This window comes from Zingiber officinale, chromosome 8B, assembly GCF_018446385.1.
Source record: "Zingiber officinale cultivar Zhangliang chromosome 8B, Zo_v1.1, whole genome shotgun sequence".
Classification (NCBI taxonomy): Eukaryota; Viridiplantae; Streptophyta; class Magnoliopsida; order Zingiberales; family Zingiberaceae; genus Zingiber; species Zingiber officinale.
This window is the reverse complement of record NC_056001.1, coordinates 11,200,316-11,219,326: the sequence shown is the minus strand read 5'-3', so window position 1 is coordinate 11,219,326 and position 19,011 is coordinate 11,200,316. Positions and strand designations below refer to the sequence as shown.

The 19,011-nt window shown below is 35.8% G+C and overlaps 1 protein-coding gene across 4 annotated transcripts in view; it reads right to left on the bottom strand.

Moving 5' to 3' along the window:
* LOC122015420 (probable calcium-transporting ATPase 8, plasma membrane-type) overlaps positions 1 to 18,305 on the bottom strand; it is a 33,938-nt gene extending 15,633 nt beyond the window's left edge. For 2 of the 4 annotated variants that reach the window (XR_006120887.1, XM_042572292.1), the window contains exon 1: positions 17,910 to 18,303. Coding sequence is in view for 2 of the 4 variants with exons in the window: in XM_042572292.1 (XP_042428226.1) it covers positions 17,910 to 18,083 (174 nt within the window). In the remaining 2 variants the exon portion in view is untranslated. Of the gene's footprint in view, positions 1 to 17,909 lie in introns of all 4 variants that reach the window. The other 2 variants (XR_006120888.1, XM_042572293.1) reach the window with 2 other exon arrangements.
* Positions 18,306 to 19,011: the final 706 nt, after the last annotated feature.

Sequence of the window (19,011 nt, the reverse complement as noted above, 5' to 3'; positions counted from 1 at the left end):
GTTCAAGGTGCCTCCAGCTCGGTCAGCAGATAAAACTTTATCCGCAGCGCAAACGGTCAAACTGACCTGGCTCAAGGTGCCTTAAACAAACCTTTCAAGGCGCCTTCAATGTTGAAGGCGCCTTGAATATGTTTAAGGTGCCTTCAATATGTTTAAGGCGCCTTCAAGGTTCCTGCTATAGTAATTTCTGCTACAATAATTTCAGCCTCTTTTGACTCCTTTTCTTCTTCTCTTTGGCTTCTGAAGCTCCGTTATTTTGGGTGATTGCGGCCAACCGAAATAGGGCTCACCCGAACCCAATTCCCGACCTTTTCCTCTAGCAGGCTTCCGTCCGGCTTCTCGTCCCTCGAACGCCGCGCACGTTCTTCTCGTTCCACCGGAGTACTCTTCCGTAGCTCTCTCGTCCTTCGGACGCACCGAGCCCATCGGCTCCCTTCCCGTGCCGTCCTTCTCGTTAGTTGCGTCTTCCGCTCGACTTCCTGCGATCCTAAGCTCCTGCACACTCAGACACAGGGATCAAACACAAAGCAGGGCCTAACCAACTTAGTTGATCACATCAAAACTACCACGGGGTCCAACAATCTCCCCTTTTTTGATGTGCATCAACCCAAGTTCAAGTTAGGGTAAAAACAGACACAAATAGTAATTTTAAAGAAAAATGACTAAACTAGCATGTTAAGCATAAATTTTGCAATAAATAAAATTGCAACACATTTTAGAAAAATATTAAAAATTTAAACTTTCTAACTCCCCCTTAACTTATCCCTATTTCCTTAACTTGTAAGCTTTCTCTCCCCCTTTGATTATAGTAAAAACGGGGTAAAAATAATATTTAGCAAAAACGGGGTAAACACGGGGTAAAAAATTTCTGAGTAAAATTAATTTTCCAAATAATTTCTAACTAAAATGAATTTCTTGAATTTTCCAAAAAAATTCTAAGGTAAATGATTTTTTTTTTTTTGAATTTTCCAAGAAAATGTTTAAAACCAACTTTCAAAGCATTATTCTATTCTAACTTTAATGCTTTTACCAGAAAGTTAATTAAACCTTTTATTTCTATATTTGGCTTCCAGTTAGTGGCGAGGCACTAGACCTTCTTGGTTATTGGAGCAACAACCACTTTCTAATCAAAGCCGCATAAGGAAATTTTCTGTTTAATTTTCTTCTCTGAAAAGCGCTAAGTCTAACTAACATTTAAATTTAAATCAAAATTCTCTATGATTTTTAAATTTCCATTTTAGCTTCTCATAATTTCTCAAATCACAGTTCTTTATAATTGTAGCGAAAAATATTGAGCATGCAAAAAATTGTATATTTTCTATTGTTAGTTTGTCGAAATCTCTTAATTGACAAATTGTGTCTTTTAACTCAATATTCTTTAACAGTTTTTCAGTTTTTAATTTAAAATATTCTTTCGACGAAATAATTTGTAATTCACGAAAACCTTTCAGTAATATTTCAATTGAAACAATTAATTTGCCAAGATGTGGAGACCATACCTGACTTTCGGCGGTTGATTCTCCCCCTGTTAAGTTATTTTCGTCTTCTGATGTTTCTCCCCCTTCATCGATGCTCATTTGTGTTGAGCATTCTAGGTCTTCAAGTTGGAGTTCGGTTACTGGTTCTGTCTCGGCACTTACCTCAGTTTCGGACTCTTCTAACGTCGGATCAGTGTCTATCGAGGAGTCGGATTCAACTTCAATTTGTTCTTCGTGGAGTTTTAAGAACTTTTCCCAAAGTTCTTTTGCGCTATTGTACTCTTTAACTTTGTCGAGATCTTCATTTGGTATTGTGGTTAGAAGATGAAATTCAGCACGTGCATTTGCCATAAACTCGTCACGTTGCTTCTCGTTCCAGAGGTATTTCTCGAGCTCTTCTCCGTTTGCTTTCTTTGGTGCTTCATAACCAGATTTCATTATTAAATAAATAGAAAAATCAGAGTTAAGGTATACCTCCATCTTTTGCTTCCATGAAGCAAACTCCCCCTCGAATGCAGGTGGGTAGTCACTGTCTCCGGCCATCGTTTTGATCGTTGTGCGTCAGTTGGCGATTAGTCCTTCTGAGCGGTCTCGCTCTGATACCAATTGTAGGTGCAGCGGAGGCCGGCAAGAGGGGGGTGAATTGCTGAAAACCAAAAATAAACTATACCCTCCTCGTGCTTTCAACTCAATTAGTGCAATAGTAAATAAAGCAGTAAAGTAATTAAAACAGTAAACAAAAAAGAAACAGGATTTTAACCTGGTTACAACCAAGGAGGTTGTTAATCCAGGACAATGAGAAGCGCACTAAAAAGAATCTCCTTTACTGAAGGCGGAGAAACCTTTTACACTTTGGAAGCTTAGAACTATTGCTAGGAATGGCTACACAATTGATTGCTTGAGTTGTTGTTACTTTCCTAGCTCCAGGGGCCTTTATATAGGTCTTGGAAATCTTATCCCGAGAGTCCAAGGCGCCTCCAACAAGGTTCAAGGTGCCTCCAGCTCGGTCAGCAGATAAAACTTTATCCGCAGTGCAAACGGTCAAACTGACCTGGCTCAAGGTGCCTTAAACAAACCTTTCAAGGCGCCTTCAATGTTGAAGGCGCCTTGAATATGTTTAAGGCGCCTTCAATATGTTTAAGGCGCCTCCAAGGTTCCTGCTTTAGTAATTTCTGCTACAGTAATTTCAGCCTCTTTTGACTCTTTTTCTTCTTCCCTTTGGCTTCTGAAGCTCCGTTCTTTTGGGTGATTGCGGCCAACCGAAATAGGGCTCACCCGAACCCAATTCTCGACCTTCTCCTCTAGCATCCGCGCACGTTCTTCTCGTTCCACCGGAGTACTCTTCCGCAGCTCTCTCGTTCTTCGGACGCACCGAGCCCATCGGCTCCCTTCCCGTGCCGTCCTTCTCGTTAGTTGCGTCTTCCGCTCGACTTCCTGCGATCCTAAGCTCCTGCACACTCAGACACAGGGATCAAACACAAAGCAAGACCTAACCAACTTGGTTGATCACATCAAAACTACCACGGGGTCCAACAGTCTATGCCTCACATTGATCAATCTAGATATCTAGGATAGAATGATACTTGTCATATATTGTGAGGAGTCACAATTAGTAGTCACAAGGTGATGTTGGATCTCAACATTCTTGTAACTTGGGTAGTAATGATGTGTTGCTGGATACCGCTCATTACTTATGCTCCTAAATGGGTTTCTATAGGGTCACACACTAAGGACAATTAGATGGAGATTAGGTTCATATGATGAACCAAGAGGATTAGATTTATGTGATGAATCAAATTGGATTAAGAGTAATCCTAATTGGGCTAATTGAGTTAGACTCAAGTTGATTCATGTGTTCAATGAGTCTAATTATGACTCATTGAATCAATTTAATTAAATGAATTAGATTCATTATATTAAATTGGCTTGAATTAAATGGTTGGATTAGATCAACCATGAGAGAGATTAAGTCAAGTTTGACTTGACTTGAGAGGAAGAGGAAGAGTCAAGTTTGACTTGACTTCATGCCACATCATTTGTGACTTGGCATTAAGTGGCCAATGATGATGTGCCACATCATCATAGTTAACACATGAGTGTGTCACCTAATGGAAGTTACATCTTCTCCTTTGCTTTCATGTGGCCGGCCACATTAATGAGAGGAGTTACACTTGATGTGGCCAGCCACACAAAATGAATGGTAATTCATTTTTTTCATTCAAGGCTAATTGATTCATTCAACTCTTCTTCCTCCTAGAGTTCTCTCTTCTTGCTCTCCCTCTCCTCATCTTGCCGAACCCTACTAAGGTGCTAGCACACTTTAGTTTGGTGATCTCCTTCTTGTGTTCGTGTGGATACTTCTAGAGGGTTGTCTACTTTGACAATCTTGAGATCCGACACCTTTGGACGAGTGGGATTCGCGAAAGGCACGCATCAAGGGTAAAAACTCTTAACATATAGTTATAGTATAGATCTATAGGTTGGTAAACTCGTACTCGTAATTTTGTTTTCAAAAGTTTTTTACTTCGCACGGATCTGTGGCTGGGGATTTCGGGGTTTCCGCGACGCGAAAAGTGGTTTTCGCGGCCCGAAAAACCCAACACTTTTGTCACTGCTCCTTGATGTCGAGAGCAATTCTATATATGTAAATTGTAAAAGATACAATAGGCTTAAGACTGAATTTGTTTCCACCACCTGAAAACCCATTATATTATGAGTAGTTAAGAAGCGAGTTTTCTTAATCGTTATTCTTAGAGAAGTCAAACTACCTTTGTGCCTTAATCCCAGAAAAAGAAATCTAGAGAAAGACTAGACGAAAAATGATGATGAAGTTGCCAAGATAGGGACACATTAAATTTTTTTGAAAAGGAACTGCTTTCTTTAATCTAAATAGGAAGAAGTCTTCACCTAATTCCGTGTTCCAATATCGCTAAATCCTCAAGATTTATTAGGACTAAAGTCGCTATTGTGCCTTCTTAGAAGAAAGAGAAAAAAACATGCTCTTTCCATCGTTTATTTCTACATTTTAGTAGATCGTACAATACAGGAGTACGCCATAATTTCATCCAATAGACTTTCATCCAACTCAAGCACTCCTGGTCCTTGTCCGTCAATATACTAGGGAAAACATGATGTTACGGTGTGTTGAGAGTGGCCCCAAGGGTAATGTGGAATCAATGGTCAAAATGATGTGGCAATCAAAGTTAAGGTGAGGTAACGGTCAAAGTCAGGGTGAGGTGGTGGTCAGAGTCAGCATATATGCAGCTAAACAAGTCACTCTTAGCGCTAAGGCACTCCGTATGAAGCCTGTCGGCCCCAGAGCTGGTCAGCCCCAAAGTCGGTGGACCCGAGAGCTGGTCGGACTTAGGGGACTTAGCACTCCATTTCTCAGTGCCAAGATACACAGATTATACTCGGCCAGCTCCAGCACCAATCAGATTTACGAGGTCATGTCTCCCATTCTCCAAGCACAAGTCTCTCAACATACGGTCGGCTGGCCCCAGAGCCGGTCAGACTTAGGGGACTTAGCGCTCCAATCCTCAGTGCTAAGATACATAGAGTACACCTAGTCGGCTCCAGCAATGATTGAACATACGGGGCCCAGTTCCCCGCTCCTACAATGCAACTCTCAGCATGTGGTCGGTCGACTAAATAGTCGGTCAAACTTAAGGGACTTAGCTCCCCACTTCTCATGTCAGTCTCCTATCATATAGCCAATCAACTACTAAGTCGATCGGACTGTGTCCAGGAGACAACATTATCAGGGAATCATAACAACTTGTCAGAGAATAACTACTCGTCAAGGAATATTCTGCCACCAAGGCATATACATAAACTGGAACCTTCTTTCGAGGATGCCGTGTTGGTGCATTTGACATCAATGGTTATTGAACTAACCTTGTTACCGAGTGCACAGGTTGACTAACTTGACGGGTCAAGAGGATCAGACACCGGCAGGAAGTCCAGTCGAGATGTGTGATTCCCGATTGGCGAAGTCCAAATGTGGGATTCTGGCAAGAGGTCGGGATGTTTGATTCCTAATGGATTGAAGTCCGGATGTGTAATTCTAGTAAGAGGTTGAGATGTTCGATTCCCAATAGAAGAAATCCAGATGTGCGATTCCGACAGGAAAACCTAGTGGGTTAGATTGGACGTCAAGGAGGTAATTTGACATTTGATAAGTGGAGGTAAGTCGTTGGAGGAAAGTGACTCAGTGAGGACGCGCCTCATTTAAAAGGACAGTAGACGTCGGTCCAATTTAGGTCCATTTCGAAAACCTAAATTGAGACCCAAACTATATCCTAGTCTCGAAAAGACATGATCTAACTCATAAATCTATATAAACTGTTCATGCATATATTTTTCTAATTCTATGTTGTAGAGACAAACGTAGACCTTCGAATTCTGCACGTGTGACAACTGACAGAACTTGATTCCGAGTTCAGAGTCAAAAGATATAGCCTCCGGAAGATTGTTGTGTCAAACCAGCAGTTGGAGGCGCCTCACATGCTTCTAGAGGCGCTTTGATCTTACTGGAAGGCGCCTTGAAGAGCTTTGAAGGCGTCTTCCAGAGGATAAAAATCGAAATTGTAGATTTTATCATCATCAAAGATAAGGGGCTAAAATTTGTTTGTGGAGGCGCCTCGAAGGAGGTTGAAGGTGCCTTCCACAGCCTATATAAGCCTTGTTCGAGTAGCATTCAAGCCACAACTCTTCTACAAGCTTCTACGAGTCCGTTTGTCGTTCTGACTGCTCCGGCTTCGTGCTACTGCTTTGTTACAACACTACTGTGCTCAACTACTGCTGAGGAGTCGTTCAACACCAAGCCTGATCCGATCATCTTCGAAGGTGTTGGGTAACAAACGTTTAATATTGTACTTAATTGTTGCATAAAGGAAAGTGTAACTTGTTACACTTTTCGTATTCTTTTTATACTTGATTCCCTCTTCCGACGGTTATCGAAAATGTTATTAATGGATTACCCATCAATAGATCCGCGAGACCTGAGTTTTAGAGTAGGAGCCGCCGAATACTTCGAACCAAGTAAAAACAACCGAGTTCGAGTTTTCTGTTTTACTTTTGTGTTTAGTTTTTTCCGCTGTGTACTTATTTCAAAACCGAAAAAGTAAATTTTTTAAACCACGTGATTCAACCCCCGCCTTTGCGTCTCAATCCAACAAGTGGTATCAGAGCAAGGTTCTGCTCTAAATTGGTGAAACCACCAATCAAGCCGGGGGAATTGTTTTATTTCTTTTCATATTTCAGTTTTTTGTACCTTATTTGAATTGGTAAAGTTTACCTCTTCAGATAATTCTTTCTCGTTCGATTTTTACTCGAACTTGGTACAACACCACTCGAGCCTTATTTTTATCTCTCCTCCCACACTACTTACCTCAAGACCTAATATTGGCATTTCTTTTTAACTGTATTGTGCAAGAAAAATGGAACACAAAGAGACGCTCGAGTGAAATGTTAACGAACCATCGCCATAGGAAATGGACTACTATAGAGTATAGAAGCATCAGATGGAATGCTTCGTAACTAAGGCGATTCACCTAAGACACAGAAGCAAACACAAAGCTAATAAGTTTAATTTAAGTTTATTACCTAACGAAATTACATGCAGAATTGAAGAACACCAAGATGCCTACAAGTTTTGGACTCACCTAACCAAGCTTCATGAGGATCTATCAAAATTACAGATCAAGTCAAAGTTAAATCCAAACACGAGTCTGAACCAACAAAAAAGCCTACGGGATTAGGGGTTGCACTTGAGGTTAGTACTATTTATCAAAATACCCCTGTCAGTAATAATTTAAAAAATTTGCATGATAATTTAGTTAATAACAAGGTTCTAAAATTCGCTAGGCGCTAGTCGGGCGGTAGACCAGCGCCTAGCGCCTAGGCGTCCCTAGGCGGATTCATCGGTATCCCATGTTTTATGTGGACTGTGGACAATGTCATATGCAAATCTGAATGTTGTATTAAACAATTTCATAGTAATGGAGATCTAACTATGTATGCATAAATGCATACTTTCCAATACCAAAAAATAAAAAATTAGAAAAGAAAACTAACAATTTTGTGCAAAGGAAATATAATAGACTAAGTAAATACGAGCAAAAGAAACAGTTGAACAGTAGAACATGCAGTAAGTCATCATAGATTATGTAGTAAACAGTAGAATATATATCCAACTCGAATTTTAAAACCTTGCTATAAGCTAAAACAACTTTAATGGTGAAAAACATTAGAAAATATCAAAATAGTAGCAAGAGTTCAAATCAAGATTACATCATTGTGAACCACTAAGCAAAATATAATTGTTGAATAACATATATCATGTATTAACAAAATGAGTTTAAAATTACACAACTAATAATATCTCATAGACTCATATTTATTCTACTTCTTTTTCTCCATAATTTTCAATAACTTGTTCTTCATCTAACACAAACTCAATATCATTAATGTGATCCTCCTCTTCTTCTTCGGATGCAAAATCATTTTCATAAAGTTCTCTCACTCTAGAGCTTCTTCGGGGTTGTAAATTTTCATCTGCTCCACTTGCTTCATCAACCATTTGCCAAGTGAGCCCGAAACCTAGTTCAACTTCATCATCTTCCCCACCATCCACAATCCAACCTTGTGCATTTAAAGCATCTTTTGCAAGAAGGACATGGACATTCCTTTATTTTTCTCTTTTTTGTTTGTTCAACAATCTAGCATTAAATTGGACAAATACTAGATTGTTCAACCTATTGACATCCAACTTATTTCTTTTCTTTGTATGAATCTAAAAAAAAAAAAAAAGCAAATATTATAGTTAGTATATGAATATAAATGTTAAAAATTATAGCTAATTTAATTAAAGACTGAAAGTTTAAAACTTACTCTTTTAAATGTACTCTAATTTCTTTCACACCCAGATGAACTTGTAGTTAATGAAAGTATCCTCAATGCCACCCTTAGCAAGTTGGGTGTGTAAGCACCGTAAGTACTCCACCATGCACATGGATCAAATGTATCATCATTTTTTCCACATGCTTTTGCTGCCAATGTTTTTCCAAATAACTCAGTCTTATCTCTATATTTTGCAAATTCCTTGTTAATAATTGTATCTTTTAGATCTAACTCATTGGCATGCAAAATTTCCATGCATTCAAAAATCCCCGCCGTAACCTCCTCATAAAAAGCAATAGAACTATCTTTATAGTAAAAATAAGGATTCAACAAAAAGACAGTGGTATGCAATGGTGTATCAAGTCTATTTTTCATTTTTGACTCAATAATAACTATGATAGGCTGATAATTTGATTCCACGTTGTTCAGAGCCACTTTGATATCTTCTTTAGCTTGAAGAAGCTCCCCATATAGAAACCCCATCGATGACTTTCTATCTCCATTTACTAATCGAAGAACACTTACCAAAGGAGCAAATATTTTCAAACAAAGTCTCACACTATTCCAAAAACTCATGCTCATCACTGTAGAATAAGCCAATTTCCTTTGTTTGTTTTTGACCATTTACATTTCTCCCACATATCACTTGTAAACATGACCCTTAAACTAGCTGTCTTTTCAATCAAACTTTGGAAAAAAAAAAACAACCCAATGCACGAAGCTCCCGCCATGCGGGGTTCCGGGGAAGGATCCATTGTACGCAGTCTTACCCTGTTTTTTGCAAGAGGTTGTTTCCAGGATTCGAACCCGTGACCTTTTGGTCACATGGCAATAACTTTACCGTTGCGCCAAGGCTCCCCTTCAATCAAACTTTGCAATGTGAAGAAATTTGATGTAAACTTGGTAAGTCTTGGTCGGACTATATCTCTCTTCTTCGTGAAACTTCTTATCAATGACAAAGTCTTATGGTGAGCATAGATGAAAATGGTAAAAGACTTGGCTTGCTCAATAACCTTTTTATATCGTGGAAGTTTACCAATACTTTCAAGTATGAGATTAACCATGTGAGTTGCACATGAACTCCAAAAAATCCTAGGTCGTTTTTCTCTCATTAATTTAGCTGCAACCATATTATTGGTGGCATTGTCTGTTATAATCTGAACAATATTCTGAGCTCGTACTTGTTCAACACACTTGTCAACATACTCAAAAATAAGTTCAGCTGTGTGCGTCTCGTTTGAAGACTCCTTAGACTCTAAAAATGTAGTACCCTCCTTGCAATTAACACACAAATTTAAGATGTTTCTTCTTTTTCTATCACTCCATGCATCTATCATAATCGACCACCCATTCTTTGCCCATTCTTCTTCATGTTTCTTCAATAATTGTTTTGTTCTTTCGACTTCGGCTTTCAACAGTGGCTCCCTAAGTTGATATTGAGTTGGAGGCTTGAATCCTGGTCCAAATTGACCCACTGTCTCCATTAGTTGCTTGAAGCCACATCATTATCAACAGCATAGAATAAGATTCCATTTTGATAAACCCATCTCCCAACATATTATTGAACTTGTTGAGTTCTCTCTTTGAAAAGAGCTTAATTTATATTTTTTTGGCGAAACACTTTACTCCCACTTGAACTTATATTTTTTAGAGCAATTACTGATGCATATCTATCCATGGGGCCAAGTGGAAGAGGTTTTTTAATTCCATCCATCCCTTCAATTTCAAGACCTTCTTCGTCTAGAGAAATAGTCACCTCTGCTCTACAACTTTGTTCTTCCATTATTTTGTTCTTCTTTCTGTTTCTCCCTTCTAAAATAGCCTGTTTGCACTTATTTTTGTCTTCTTGAGATGCTTTTCGATAACCAGATACATTTCCAGGTATATTTCCAATGTGCTCCTTGATCCTATACACTCCCCTGACATTGTTTTTCCACATAACTTGCATTTAATTTTGTCGAGGTTCTTAGGATCAATCAATATCTCAAACTCCCATCCGATGTCATTTGACTTTCTTCTAAGAATCCCGGATTCGGGTTGAGTGACAGACGCTGTCGAAGATAGATTGCTTGCCATTATAAGAACAAATAACCTAAAAAAATTATATATAACAACATAATATAATAATAAAATTAAATTATACCATACGATACAAAATATAACATTAACAAGTCTGATTTTTTTTTATATATCTTAATCTAATTAATAAAATTTATTAGATATTTATTAAAAAATATATATTTTAAATTTTAATTTTATTTTTATATTTTTAAAACTGATTTATGTAAATTAATAATATTTATTGGAATTTTTAAAATTTTAATATTTATAAATCTGTTAATATAAATTAATAATATTTATTAGAATTGTTTAAATTTTAATATAATTTTAATATTTATAAATCTGATTAATATAAATTAATAATATATAAAATTTAAAAATCTGATTTATATAAATAGATTTTTTAAATTTTAAATATAATTTTTATATTTTTAAATCTGATAAATGATAATATTTATTAGAAATTTTTAAATTTTAAATATAATTTTTAAATCTGTTATCTAAATTAATAATATTTATTAAAAAATTTAATTTTAAAAATATTATTTATATATTTTAATTTGTTTTTTATAAATTAATAATATTTATTATAAAATTTAAAAAATTTAAATTTTAACTATATATAATTAGGATAATTTAATTAGGCTTTATGAACCTATTATTGAAATTATCTCAGTTAGAAATTATTTTATTTTATTAAATTAAAAAAAAAATATTATGCACAGTAAAAAAGGGGAAAATTTGCGACGATGGTGCGGACGCCTCGCGGGAGGCATCCGGCGCCGCCGGAAGCGTCTCTGGCGCGTCCGGTGAAGTCCGGCGTTGCTTCCGGCGGCGCCCGTAGCATATTGGAAAGCTTCCGGTGCCGCCAGAAGCATCGCGACGCTACCAGCGCCCTGGAAGCAACGCCGGACTTCGCCAGACACGCCGGACGCGTCCGGCGACGCTTCAAGCGACGTTGGACACCCCGCGACACGTTTGGCGCCGTTGGAGAGTTGCGGCGATGACGAATCATGAGGAGAAACAAAAAAAAATAACAGAAACAAAACAAATTAAGAGAAACAAAAATAAAAACTTACCGGAAGCGACGAAGCTGAAGCCGCGATGAGAGAAGACGAAGAGCCGGCGATGAGAGAAGTTGAAGAACCTTGTGCAAATTAGGATTTAGTATTAAAAGCCTAAAAATATGCCAAAAATATCGAGGCCCGCCGAACCCGCCTAAGCCTGCAAGGGTCGTCGAAGCCCAGTGAGGGCCACCAAGGACCGCCTAGGGGGCCCTGCCGCCTAGGTCACCCGCCTGGCTGGTTTTCGGCGCGGTTTGCCGCCACTCCGGCGCGGTTTGCCGCCGCACAGCGCCTAGGCGACCGCCTAGGGCGATATTTCGAACACTGGTTAATAATGAAATTACCCCTAATATGGTATATGATAATCTATATCTGCATAATTCAAATTTGATTAAAAATCAGAACTAATAAATAATTTAGGTTTTGATCAAGTCAATCAAGACCTTGATCAAATTGGCATCAACCTTGACTTGGTCAAACAGAACATTGACCAAATCAATTCAAACAATTTAATTAATTCACAATTTGAATTTAAATAAATTAATTAATAAAATCTTAAAAGTTTAAAAAATAATAAAAATTTAAATAATAATTCAAACTTAAATAGATCTAAAAATTCAAATGATAATTTATCATTTGACAATTTTCCCCGCAGGGAAAACCCGAAATGGGGATCCCCGATTTTTCGGGGATGGGGCGGGTATGGGAATACTATCCCCATCGCCGAACCCGCCCCAAATATTATTATTATTAATATTAATAAATAATAATATGATTTTTTTTAAAAAAAGTATTAATAATAGTGTTAATATTAATATTAAAATTTTTGAAAATATTATTAATGATAATATTAATATTAATATTAATATTATTATTATTAATAATATTATTAAATAATAATAATAATAATATAAATTAAATTTGGGAATGAGGCGGAGATGAGGGCGGGGATGGGGATTTGATCCCGGTGGGTTCGGGTTCACGGAATCCCCGAACCCGAAAAAATGAGAACCGGGCAGGGATAGGAATGACATCCCTAATGATAAAAATGACGAAGTCAATATATATCTAGATAAAATTAATAAATTTCTTAATAAAACATTTGATAATCTAGATAATATCAACCTAAGAATTTCTATCCAAAATAAAAATAATTTAATAAATAGGAATTTAAATCTTAAAGATAAATCTATAGATAAAACTAATTTGATAAAATCAAAACTAAATCATAACAATTCAAAATTAAAAATAATAAAAAGTTAAACCCTAAAGACAAAATCTTAAACACAACCAATTTAATTAATTCGAAATTAAAAATTAATAAAAATTTAAATAATCTTTTAAACAAAGATAACTTAACCAATTTAAAAAATTCACAATTAAAAATTACTAAAAAGTTAAATATTAAAGAAAATCTTTTAAAGAAAGATAATTTAACCAACTTAATTAATTCAAAATTAAAGAATTAAACTTATATTAAAAATTAAAAGTAAATTTAAAAATTAAATTAAAAATAAAATATTAATTAAACTTAAAATATTAATTAAACTTAATAAAACCAAGAATATATAATTCAGAGGAGGCACCAAACTAGTTGGCATCTCCAAAATAATACCTTACCCATTAAGGGTAATTAGGACTAGAATAATTAGGGACAAAAATTAACTTGACAAATAGTATTGGAGAAGTTTGGGATGATAATAGATTAGGAAAGCTCTATCTATGTGCATGTTTAGGAACATATGGCTTACCTGATGCATTTGACTTAGTGTAACTACCTAAAGTTACCCTTTACTAATCCTACCTAATTAGACTAAAGTTTTGTATTACGTTTTTTGGGCAAGACTATTTGAAAAATCTCGAAGTACGTGGTTACTCTAATGATGTCCGTGTGACTCACCACAGCCTAAACATTTATTCAAAGAATGCCTACTTGATTAACTTAGAATTAAACTTGAATCTAACACAAGTTAAACTAAACTCTGAAATTCAACTTAACTTATCTTACAAAATTATAGGATTCCCTTGATTAAAAATATATATCGGATGAGATGAATTAAAATTAAATTAAATTAAAAATAAAATAAACTTAAACTTTAAAGTTAAACTTAAAATTTAAAATTAAACCCTAAATATTAATCCACTTAAACTTTAAATTTAAGTTAATTAAACATTAAAAATTACATTAAAACTTAAAATTTAAATAGAATTAAACGTAAAGTTAATTAACATATTACGTTAAAATTCTTTTAAACATCTTTTAAAATTATTTTAAAAATCCCTTAAAAAATTTTAAACATCATTTAAAAATATTTTTAAAATTATTTTAAAAATCCATTAAAAAACATTCTAAAAATTATTATAAAAATCCTTAAAAAATTATTTGAAACATCCTAAAAATATTTTAAAAATTATTTTAAACATCCGTTAAAAATATTTTAAAAATTATTTTAAAATCCTTTTAAATTCTTTTTAAAAATTCCTTTAAAAACATTTTAAAAACTCTTTTAAAAATTATTTTTAAAACTTCCTTTAAAAATATTTTTAAAATCCTTTAAAAAATCTTTTGAAAATTATTTTTCTTTAAAAATATTTTAAAAATTCATTTGAAAATTATTTAAAAAATCCTTTAAAAATATTTTCTCACTAAAGATTAGATATAAATCTATGGACATGTCTTAGATAATGCATACATTAAGAGGGAGAGTAATGGGTTAGCTAGAAACTCATTCTGATAAACTCAGATAATCCTAGAAAAGTTAATTAATTTAAAATAGTATGTATGTCTGTTTTTACTGTTTTATTTAATATTTTTTTTAAATAATATTAAATTCAGGGGAGGATATTTGAAAATTACTTTCAAAATGTCTTATTTCAAAAAAATTTCTCTTCTTGTTACTTTTTGCAAACGGATAGTTTAAATAAAAAATATTTTAAAACTTACTTGAAAATTTTTGAATAAATATTTCAAAATTTGCTTTTAAAAATTTACTTTTGAAAGTTGCACGTTTAAAACTTGCTTTGAAAAATACTCTTATACTTTTTCAAATGTTTGTTTTAAAAACTGAAAAGAAAAGTATTTCGAAAAATACTTTAAAACCTTCTTTGGTAGAAAATGTGTTGCAACAACATTTTGAAAAATCTGTTGAAAAGTATTTTATCACCTTGAAAATTACTTTATAACTTCGAAAATTACCTTACAAAATTTGCTTCGAAAATTCAAAAAAATTTTACTTTGCAACTTATTTTAAAAAACGGTGTGTAAAATTTTTGCAAAGTTTAATGTTTTTAATTGTCTTAAGAAATGCTTTGCAAAATGTTTTTTTTTGTTTTCAAAATTATTTTGATCCAATTCCCATAAGAAAAATATTTTCCAAATTTTTCAAAAATTACTTTTCAAAACACTTGCCAAAATTTATACTTGAAAAACGTTTTTGCTTTTCAACTTTGTCAATTCTTGTTTTGAAAAAATATTTTGAAAATGTTTCCAAACCTATGTTGCTTAATTTCTTTGAAAATTGTTTGAAAACCTCTTTTCAAAAGTTGCTTTGAAAAATTGGCTTTCAAATTTACTTTGCAAATTCCTTTAGAAAAAGGTTATCTCTAATTTCAAAATCCCCCTAATATAGGCATGAAATTTCAAGCAATAATTTTTACTTGAACAATTTATCTTTTCCTCCCTAAAATTGACCAAATTACTTTTAGTATTTGGTAAATTTACTTAGGAGTGTTTGCATATTTTACTTCCTTTTGGTATACTTATATGCATAATTTTTTATGAATGTCAAAGGAGGAGAGTAGAGGTTCTGTAAGAAAAAAAAAACTAAGAAAATCTAAAAAACTTAACCTTAAAAATTCTCAAGAGAATAAATTCAAAAATCATTCATTTCTCTTGAATCATTTTTATATTGTTATTTTATTGTTGCATTATTTTTCTAACTTTAACCCAGGTTATCATTGCATCAAAAAGGAAAAGATTGTTGGTGCATTTGGCACCAATGGTCAAACCTAAGTTTTGATGAATGACAAATAGATTAAAGTTAGATGTGTTGTCGATCTAACCTTGTTACCAAGTGCACAGGGTCGACTAACTTGACGGGTCAAAAGGACCAGACACCAGGCAGGAAGTCTAGATGTAGGATTATGGAAGGAGGTCGGGATATTCGATTCTCGATAGATTGAAGTCTGGATGTGCGATTCCAGCAGGAGGTCGAGATGTTCAATTTGAGGGAGGTCCGGATGTGCGATTTGGTGGAAGGCTGGTGGGTCAGATTGGACGCCAAGCAAGTAACTTAACATTTGATAAGTGAAGGTAAGTCGCTGGAAAAGAGTGACTCAGTGAGAACGCATCCCGTTTGAAGGGGCAGTAGGCATCGGTCCAATTTAGATCCATATTGGAAAGCTAAATTGAGACCTTGACTAGATCCTGGTCTCGGGAAAACAGAATCTAATTCATAAATCTATATAAATTGTTATGCATATATTTTTCAAACTCTATGTTGTAGAGACAAATGTAGACCTTCGAATTCTGCACGCGTGACAATTAACAGACCTTGATTTCGAGTTCGGAGTCAAAAGATATAGCCTCCAGAAGATTGTTGTGTCAAATCCGCAGTTAGAGGCGCCTGTCATGCTTTTGGAGGCGTCTTGAGCTTGCTGGAAGGCGCCTTGAACAGCTTTGAAGGCACCTTGAAGAGCTTTGAATGCGCCTTGAAGAGCTTTGAAGGCGCCTTACAGGGGATAAAAATTGAAAATTATAGATTTTATCATCATCGAAGATAGGGGATAAAATTTACCTGTGGAGGCGCCTCGGAGGAGGTTGAAGGTGTCTTCCATAGTATATATGAGCCCTGTCAAGCAACATTCGAGCCACAAGTCTTCTATAAGCTTCTACACGTCCATTTGACGTTCCAACTGCTCCGGCTTCGTATTGCTGCTCTGCTACGACACTACTACGCCCGACTACTGATGAGGAGTCGTCCAACACTGTGCCTGATCTGATCATCTTCGAAGGTGTTGGGTAACGAATGTTTAATATTGTACTTAATAGTTGCATAAAGGAAAGTGTAGCTTGTTACATTTTTCCTATTCTTTTGTACTCAATCCCTCTTCCGGGTTCCGGAAGAGATTATTAGTGGATTACTAATCGATAGGTCCGCGGGACCTGGGTCTTCGAGTAGGAGTTGCAGCTCCGAATCAAATAAAACTGATCGAGTTCGAGTTTTTGGTTTTGCTTTGGTGCTTAGTTTTTTCCACTGTATACTTATTTCAAAACCCAAAAAATAAGTTTTTTTTAAACCACCGGTTTCCCCCCCCCCCCTCTCACGTGTGTCTTGATCCAACAGGTCCTACAACTTTCATTGTCTGGTGTTACTTGACATATTCTAACATCGAACGTTCTCAGCCGCCTCATTAATACAGGGGTTACAAAAGATGGATCATATGCATGAAATGAAACCTTCCTCGAATGGTGGTCATACATATTTCGTTATTCGACATATTTTGACACCAGACATTCTCTAACGCCTCATTATTACGAAGGTTCTGAGGGTCAGTATAAAAAGGGTTTCTCTCAGTTGGCCATGTACGTTTTTTACACATTTTACTACACGTCTTTACTTGCACACATATACTGTTCATCTTTCTCTCCACTTTTCGCTTGACCACTGTATTGGCTCAAGCGTCGAAGTGCTTGTGCCAAGGACCCCCTCCCTGATTCTCGCTTTAATGTTTCCCTTTATTCTCTCTGCGGGGTGTACAGAAAGGAGTGATAAGTGTCATCGCTTCTCCATCTCGGAGTCTTCTCTCAGTCAACAACAAGAGTCATCTACCTAGCGCACCATCTCCACCATTTCAGACAGGATCACACGAGAAGCATAATTGCATAATGGGAAAAGAGAGCACAGTCATATCAATGGTGCCAATGGTCCAATTATGCTATTGACTTTTGGGGTCACACAAGAAGCTTCGCAGAAATTTCCGGGCTCAGTGGATTCCTACATTGAAGCCTTAGGGATGAATGGCAAAAGGGCAGACAAGCCCTCAGGCCTGGCAAATCGAAAAATAGGATGGATTTGTTGATCAATTTGCGACTGATCATTGGCTGGAAGCTAACTGTAACCCTAAAGGAAGAGAAAATAGAACTATCTCGCATCCAAAAGAAATCAAAGAAAAGGAGACCAAAGATCAAATTGGTCAAACTCATCGATAAAAAAACAAAAGGAAAAGCTTCAACTAAAATTTCTGAAAAATAAATACAATTGCTACCCACGAAAAGAAAAATTCAGATGAAAAACAAAATCCAAAAAAGGGGGGAAACACCTGATCGGAAAGGAAATAAAGCAACCAAATCGAAAGAATGAGGACGCGTTCATTCTGCTGGAGCATGGGATGTTGCACTTACCTGGATATTCTTCTTCTTGGCCTCGACCTCGGATCGCGTGTCGAGATCTGGGACCATACGAAACCTGCGGCGGGGGTTCCTGACCACCAAGCCGACGGCCCGCCGCCACCGCCGCTGCGCCTCCGCCGAAGGGTGCTTGCTCTCCACCTCGAAGTTCTTCAAGAAGCTCTCCATCGTATCCCGCGAGCGATTTCCCTTTCTGATCTCTCCTCTCAGTCTCAGCCTCGGTCACAAGCAGGGCAACAGATCAAGCGAGGAAAAGGGGACTCGCGGAGTAGTCGCCGAACAGTAGAAAAGGAGAAATCTGAACGAGTGGTTCTTTACAGCAGAGCTCGCGGGGCATTTGCATTTGCATTTGCATTTGCATGACTCCACCAATCACACTTTATCTCTTTCGATATTATGATTTTACCTTTTAATTGTAGTTATGGTTTCTAAATCGATAAGATGCATTATCTCTCTCGACATTACAATTCACCCTACTTTGCCAACTTTTTATATCATCTTCCATCTTTAAAATATTATATTTTGTTCCCTATAGTTTACAATAATCTCTAATTGCTCTAACTTCCTTCCGTACACAGTACACATTAGATATACTTCGTGTTTGATCCTATGATTTATATTCATTCATATAATCTAAAAACGGTCGATGCGGATGTATAGGAGCATAATCACTTTTATACTATACTTTTATATTACAATAGATGTGTCAAGTTTGAAAGTATTTTTAACCAATTAAATTAATCAAAAGCTAACCGTAATAAGTTTAAAGTAGGATGAAAAGGACTACCCGTGAACCATTATTTACGGTTTAACTGTCAATACAGTCACACGTGTAACATACTAACATGGGAGAAGAGAGGACAACTTTAAGATAAAAGTGACATGTTAGTTCTATTTTCTCCTAGAATCATCGAGAAAAATCTATTCCCTCGTCCATTTTAGACGGAAATTTCCTACACGGAAATATTCCTTTCAATAATGTTAAAAATATTTCCAATGGACCGTCGGTTATGTGACTTACAGTTTTATATGCTCTAAGAACTCTTGAGAAGCAAAAAGGATCATCAATAAGTGTACCAAGAGGTGTTTGGTGTAA